The 7,330-nt window shown below is 54.8% G+C and overlaps 1 protein-coding gene across 2 annotated transcripts; it reads right to left on the bottom strand.

The window, feature by feature from the left end:
• Positions 1–617: 617 nt before the first annotated feature.
• On the bottom strand, positions 618–6,997 carry NPPC (natriuretic peptide C). 2 transcript variants are annotated; one of them, XM_023557754.2, is made up of 2 exons: positions 6,185–6,690; positions 618–2,483 (listed from the first exon to the last, which is right to left on the bottom strand). In XM_023557754.2, exon 1 carries the CDS (start codon positions 6,580–6,582, stop codon positions 6,205–6,207), a length of 378 nt encoding a protein of 125 aa, XP_023413522.1. In that variant the 5' UTR covers positions 6,583–6,690; the 3' UTR covers positions 618–2,483; positions 6,185–6,204. The 2 variants fall into 2 exon arrangements, with proteins under 2 accessions (XP_023413522.1, XP_003417960.1); XM_003417912.4 differs by lacking the exon at positions 618–2,483 and adding an exon at positions 6,908–6,997 and having other exon boundaries at positions 2,808–6,492.
• Positions 6,998–7,330: the final 333 nt, after the last annotated feature.

Raw genomic sequence — 7,330 nt, 5'->3', positions numbered from 1 at the left:
CAACCTTTCCCGGAGGTCCAGCAGAAATCCCATGCCGGGACGACACGCCGCAGGACTTCAGGCTTGGATGTAAGAGGAGGGACCAGTTGTCCGGCAAGTTGAGCCTGGTCTGGGCCTGGAGGGGCTAAAGTTAGCACCTGAGGCTTGTGTGGGTTGTTTGAGGCTAATCCGTGGATGAGGGCTCCTTTGGAAGATAGCTGTGTCACTTGGCAGAGGGGCCTTGGCAGCCCTGAGTTACTAGTAGGCAGCCCTAGCGCTGCCTGTAGGGGAAGCCCCTTAACTTCAGCGGTGGTTCCCCAGTCCCGGAATTCACAGCCCCTTCTGTCTGGCTTTGGGAAGATCTGCCTGCCTCCTCCTGGGCAAAGTCTGCTGAGTAGCTGCAGCTTCCTCCAGCACCCCCCGTCGCCCCCCGCAGATTCTGCAGCACCACCAGTGCCCCACTGAACAGGGTCTGCAGATGGCACTGTGAGCTGGGACCCCTCTCGCCCTCCTTGATACAGGAACCCAAGTTCTGAGCCACAGAGGCAGAGGAGACAAGGGAAGGTAGCCGTGCCCCGACTAGTAGACTAGTCCCCAGAAAGAGGTACAGGAAACATCCCCCAGGGCAGTGGCGAAAGTTGAGAGGGTGGGAAGGGCCCTAACCTTCCCCAGCTGGAAGCTGTTTTAAAAGCGGTTTTCTCACCTGGGTAAGGTCACTGCTGGCCGCCCATCTGCCTGAGAACCTGCTGCTGTAGGGCCATTCGGGAACAAAAGTCACAGGGCTCGTGGAACGACCAGGGGCCACTGGCCACCTCCCCAGCAACGCTTTTCCTCTGGAACAGGGGCGAGCTCATCCCGGCCTGCTGACCCCATGAGACCACCACTACTTCCAATTCCCCTGAGTGGGTTGGTGCCCACCTGTCCGCTTCTCTGGACATAACGGGAAAGTCTGCACAGAAATGTCACCATGCGAAGGGTGGAGCTAGATCACCAGGGAATCGTTTAAGTTTCTGTTGGTTCCAGGAAGAGATTCTAGATTTACATTTTCCCATTGGAGGCTCACAGTGCGTAGGAGCCACAGTCGTCAGAAGTTTCAGATGAGAAGAAAACCCATACCCCCCACCCCCGCCCCGGCAAAGCACAACACACGACACAAACAGGAAGTCTGATAATGGCCTCTCCCCTCTCTGAGAGCAGAAGGCGCCCTGGGCCTCAGGTTCCAGCTGACCATGACATTCACCACAAGGTAAAGGCTGTCTCGTCCTATGCTTCACTGTACAAGTTGATGAAATGGAGTTGCTGAGACCTGTAAGGGATCCTGGCCAATTCTGCAAGGTATACGGAAACTTCTAACCATCCCCAAAAGGGGAGGAAAGTTTTCTGTTATTTCTTTCCCCTAATAGCAGAGAAAAGGTGGAATAGTGAGGTCGTGATGGTTTGGTGGTAGAATTCTTGCCTTCTGTGCAGGACACCCAGGTTCCATTTCGGCCAACACACCACATGCGCGGCCACCAGCCACCCGTCGGTAGAGGCTTACGTGTTGCTGTGATGCTGAACAGGTTTTAGTGGAGCTTTCAGACTAAGACAAAGAAGAAAGGCCTGGTGATCTACTTCCAAAAATCAGCCAGTGACTGCCCTGCGGATCACAGCGGTCTGATCCACGTCCGATCGTGGGGATGGCAGTAGTTTCACTGCATCGTGCATGGGGTTGTCATGAGTTGGGCTGACAGCCGCTAACGAGTTAGCTGAATTTCAGTTTTACTTAATTCGCAAGACCTGATGCACAAATGTCAGGCGTTCTGAGGTGGGCTTCCTGACCTGCCTGAGCTGGTTAGGATCACTTGGGGGGTGAGTCTGCATTTTTAACGAGCTCCCCAGGGGACCCAGAATTGGGAACCCCGCTGTCAGGGGCTATTTACAGGCAAAAGCCTTGGCACCCTCCCTCTTCCTCAGACTAATTCCTAAAAAAAGAAATGCAATGAATAAATAAAGACAGTTTTCCAGATGTTTGTGGAACGACTTTTTTTTCCTTTTACATTTTTCGACTAGCTAGGACAAAAACATTACAATGATTGACTTCTTTCATTTAGTTACATAAATAAAATTTTTATAAATATCTCTTTATAAACAATATAAATAGCTTTACAACATAAATACATTTATGCATGACATGAATTTACAAACAGCAATGTTTTACAGCTGGTTTTGTCAGTCTCTTAAAAACTGTCCCTTGTCATCAAGTTGGTGTAGGTGTGTGTGTTTCATGTATATAATATATATATAATATATATAACTTTTTATTTTTCTTTTAAAAAACAAACAATAAAATCACAGCCCCTCCAAAATAATCATCAGACAGTTGGTGTTGTGTATTCCCAGGACCAGGGTAAGGAAAAAAAAAAAAAAGAAACGTAAAAGCCACATTGTGTTCGAGGTGCTGCTTCCAGTCGCTGGGAAGCTGATGACCAAGGGTGACCTCATCACAACGGAGCAAGTTCCCAATCCTGAAACACAGAGGGAACACACGAAGCTCAGCTCTGGCCCCTTAGCCTGCAGGGCAGTTCTAGAACCTTCCTCCCCTTTCATACGGTAGCACAAGGCGATGTCCCTCCACCTCTTCCCTACAGCCACCTGGTGAAGACCTTCCTATGGTGGGTTCCAGGGCCCTCACCTTCTCTGTGTTCTGGGCACTTCCTGCCCTAAGCCCAGTGGCACCAGCGTGTCTGCCAGCCCCCCCCCCCCATTCAGTCTATTCTCTTGGCACTCACCCAGTGAGGCACAGGAGGGAAAGAGAATGGAAAGCCCCACCACCCCCCACCCTGGCCTGTACAACGCAAACCCTCAGTCTGGTGCTGGTTTTATGTGTCTCAGTGATGATGGAGGGTAGGGAAGAGAGAAACACCTGAGTAGTCGGGATACGTGGGCTTGGATCCCAACTCTGACATTTGCTTCCTGCCTGGCCCTGGATAGGTTTCAGTATCACTTTCCTCATCCATAAAATGGGATAATAGCCACCTCCCAGGGCTGCCTTTGAGATCCAGCGGGAGGCCACACGTGGGGTATCCGTCCTAGTGACTGGGTCACAGCCACCACTGAGTAAGCAGCACTTCCTTCTTCAGCTGGCTTTGCTTCGGAAGAGTTTGGGCCCAGGGTTCTCTTCAGAAGCAGGGGACGTGAACATGTATGCAGGGCTTGCTGGGGTAGAGGTTATCAGAGCCATGGGATGAGGGCTGTACCAACCCCCTTTGCCCTGAGGAAAGCTGAACAGTGTCCAGTTCCTGCTAGTGAAACTGTGGGCACTCCCTTCTGAGACGGTGGGTGCCCTCCACAAGGACATCACACACAGAGGGACTCTGAAGGGCTTAGTGAACCCCCTCAACTCCATTCTCTGCCCCGTCTGCTAAAACAGATGACAGATGTCTGTGATGTTCCTGGGGCCCGTGGGCAAGGTGTTCATTCAGGTACCAGCCACGTCTGTGTATGTCATTAAGAGTTTATAACCAAGACCTATAACTGTCAGCGACAGTCATTATGGTGGCTGCTTGGAGCCGAAGCCAGCCACTGGGTGGAGAAATGGCCACCATGATAAACCCTGGCTATCTCCAGGCTCTGCTCTCTTACCAAGGGGATGGGGGGTTGGTAAAGGTGGAGTTGAGAAGGGTAAAACAAAACAAAACAAAAAAACACCAAACCCACTGCCGTCAAATTGATTCCAACCCATAGTGACCCTGTAAGACAGAGTAGAGCTGCCCCATAGAGTTTCCAAGGAGCGCCTGGTGGATTTGAACTGCCAGCCTCTTGGTTAGCAGCTGTAGCACTTAACCACTACACCACCAGGGTTTCCTTAGAAGGGTAAGGAGGGGTTCACCTACACTAAAAGCGAGAGCTTCCAGGAAGCTGACAAACTCCCCTGGTAAAAAGGATCAAAAAGTCTTAGCAATCTGGATTCCCCCTACCTGGCGCCTCTCTTCAGCTATTTGACCATCACTTGAAGCCTACAGCCCACCCGCCAAGTTCAAGAACAAGGGTCCTATGGGGGGGAGGGATGGAGGGGCTGTTTCATAGAAGGTTAACGAATTTTGTTTCGATTCAAAAGTTTAAGTTTGGTGCTTAAATCATGGGGTGAAGATTTGACGCCTGTGGCTCCATCTGCTCGTTTTTTAGACATGAGAGAAAAGAGCAAAGACAGTGGAGTGGCAGCTGCCAAGGGCTGGGCCCTGAGTGCCCGAACCATTCTGCTTCCTGTGCAAGGCCCAAGTCCAGGTCACAGATGGCAGAAGACCCTGCAGGATGGGGGAGAAGCACACAGCTGGGCCAGGAAAAAAGGAAGGGAGCAAGCCGAAATCTAGGGCAGGTGGAGAGGAGCACCTGAAAGCTGAGGGCGGCAGGTTTCTCCGGTCATTTTGGGTGGTGCTGTGGGGCCTCAATTGTCTTAGGCTAGCTTCTAGCTCCCAGGCTACTCACAAGTCAGTGTGGGGAAGTGAGTAGGTTCAGAAACAACTACACCTACAGTGAAAAAGTGTCCTGTGCTATAAAAAACAAAGACAAACCAAATCTATTGCATCAAATTGATTCTGACTCATGGCCAAAGGCCTAACTGGGGTCGGGGGAGGGGTTAGGTAGGCCATGTGCCCTGGGTATTGCATGTGTGCCCTGGGCGCCGCTGGAGGCAGGGCACCTGTTAGCAGTTTCTATCGGCCATCACGGTTTCCCTCGCCAGCTGTGAGAGATCATTCAGCAATTTAACACTAATTGTCTTGGGCACTAGTTTCTGTAGTTAGGTCCCTGCTCACGGTGATCCCATTGTTAGAGTACAGCTGCTCCTTAGAGTATTGCCAGGCCTTTCTTCCATGGTGCCGCTGGGTGGGTTCGAACAACCAATCTTTAGTAGTTGAGTGCAAACTGCTTGCGCCACCCAGGGACCTTGGTTCTATTAAAAAAAAAAGCCTAGGCAATTTGCCAGAGAGGCTGATAGAGGGTGCTCTTTGTTTTCCACTGAGGGAAGCCACATGGACATGGACAAAATTTTATGTGTGAAGGGACCAGCCTCCCATGGCCTGAGCATGGGACAGGAAATGGCAGCAAGAGACAAGGCTGGAAACCAACAGGGGTTTGGTCCTGAAGCTCTAGAGGGTGGGACATTATTCAGTGGACGCTGATGGGTGGCAGGAATGGAGAAGAGGGAAGGAGAGGGGGCGAGTATCTTTGTAGCAGTCAATTGCCAGGACGCAGCACCTGGCAGCAGCTGACGAAGCACAGAGGTTTCCAGGCCTGGCAGAAGGTGAGGAGGCTGTGCTGGAAAAAGGGAGGCTAGAAGTGTGATTGGGAGCCAGGGTTGGCTTGGAACTCAGTGTGGGACATGGTGAGTTTGAGGTTGGGGCAAAAGTAAAGGTTTATCTTAGTCTTTTCCTTTCCTTGCCCTGAAATAGGGTCAGGAATGCTGAGGTTCACCTGAATTCACCGCGGCTGCAGCAGCATCAGGACCCTGGACAGGCTAGTCTGCCAGCAGTCACGGTTTAGACATGGGACAAGAATGAAAATGTCCCAGCCAGCTGAGCTCCCTGGTCAATGCCAACGAGGGTTCTTCTGCCTACTGTGAGGGGGCACGCATTTTGCCCATTGTAATCTTTACGAAGATAAATTTGCCAGTTGGGGGGTTGAGGGCCAGTTGACCCAGAAGCAGCCCTGACCACTTGGCTGCCTGCTACCCTGGGCACCATCCCCAGAGTGGCTGGCAGACAGGCTTACTCCTGGTTTGTGTATATCCCCTTTTCTTCTGTTCCCACAAACTCATGATCTTCCTTCCACTCCTCAACTGACAAACTGGGGCCGATGCTGCTGGTGTGGAGGTGGATATCACTCCATCAAACCTCTCGGCCTCTCTAGAAGCAGCCAGGTGAGCTCCGCCAGGCTGTCATTACTGACTTTGCCACACTTCCCTGACCACTTTATCCCTCACTTTCTTTATCTGTAAAATGGAATAATGGGCTGGGGGTAGGGGAGAGCACTGCCCAGTGCCAAGCCCACACTCAGGCCGGGTGGCTTGGCTCCCCTCTAGAGGCTTGCTAGTGACCGGGGGAGGGGTCTGCAAGGACTGCCCTAGGATCAAAGGGGACCGGGCCTGCGGGCGGGGATAAGGACTGGGTATGACGGTGCCCGGGCGCAGGGCGTCTGGAGCGCAGGGCGGCCAGACTGGCGTACTCACCGCCGCCAGGGGTCGCTGCACTAACATCCCAGGCCGCTCCTGGAGCCGATCCGGTCCAGTTTGAGGCCGAAGCAGCCCTTGGACAAGCCCTTCTTGTTGCCTCCTTTGTATTTGCGCGCGTTGGGGTGCTCGTGCATAAGGCGAGGAGACCACGCTGCCCGCGCCTTGGTGTCCACGCGCAGGTCCCGGAGCAGTCGCGATCCGTCACCCTTGAGATTGGCGCCCCCGGGAGCTTTGTCGCCCTTTTTCTGACCGCCACCTGAAGCCTGGGTCTCGGTCACCTCCTCTCCCGGCGGGGTGCGTGGGGCCTGTCGGAGGAAAAGAGTAGGCAGGTGCAGGGAAGCGCGGTGGCTGCGCGGGGGCCTTTGCGGGGCCCGTGATGCTCTGGCCAGAAGCATCCGCCAGCGCGGTTTGTCACTTGTGATGCCGGACAGGTCGGCCCCTCATCCACCTGCCATGCGGCCACGGTTGTCCACCCTTCGGGGATCCCCTGCCCTTCCCTCCTTCGCCCTTCGCCCGTTGGCCACACTGGGTCCCGGGCTGCGCCTCTGTCAAAGTCTCCCGGAGCTGGGAAGTCCATCCTGAGTCCGGGCATCGAGGGCTTACGGCTCTCATCGCGCACAGCTCGGGGGACAGGGCCGCCTCCTCTATTACCCTCTGCGCGCCACATCCTCCCGGGACCCCTGCCCCGCGCAGGCCTGGGGTCCCCGCGACAGCACTCACCTTCGGTGGCGCCCCGGGCTTGGCTTGGGAAGGCCGGAGCGAGAGCAGTGTGAGCAGCAGGGCGCAGGCCAGCAGCTGGGAGAGGTGCATGGTGCCCGCTGGGTCGAGGACGTGTGAGGCCTGCAGGAGAGCGGGCGAGCGCGGAGAGGCGGGCTGGGCTGCGGGCGGGCGCGGGTCTCAGTGCTGTGAGGCGCCGGCTGGGTGCGCTCTGAGTCCGCAGCTGCGCTCCCGCCTTTATAATCCAACCTGCCGCTGATGTCATCCGCCCGCCCACCCGGCTGCCCGGGCCAATGGCACGGTGCACGCGGCCGCCCTGGGGCCAGGAGGGGGCCGCGGGTGCTCCCCCTCCGCCGCCACCTTTATCCCAGCCCCGAGGGACCACAGGCTCGGCGGGCTCGCTTCCGGCAGCACTCAGAGCTGCAA

This window comes from Loxodonta africana, chromosome 6, assembly GCF_030014295.1.
Source record: "Loxodonta africana isolate mLoxAfr1 chromosome 6, mLoxAfr1.hap2, whole genome shotgun sequence".
Taxonomy (NCBI): Eukaryota; Metazoa; Chordata; class Mammalia; order Proboscidea; family Elephantidae; genus Loxodonta; species Loxodonta africana.
The sequence above is the reverse complement of the archived record's forward strand: the minus strand, read 5'-3'. Positions and strand labels throughout refer to the sequence as shown.

What these genes read in the sequence shown, in the direction of transcription:
- NPPC (XM_003417912.4), bottom strand. Translation starts at nt 6,997, where the DNA reads ATGCACCTCTCCCAGCTGCTGGCCTGCGCCCTGCTGCTCACACTGCTC. An exon ending in AGCCCGGGGCGCCACCGAAG is followed by an intron (nt 6,493 to 6,907) that starts GTGAGTGCTGTC and finishes TTCCTCCGACAG; the next exon opens with GCCCCACGCACCCCGCCGGG.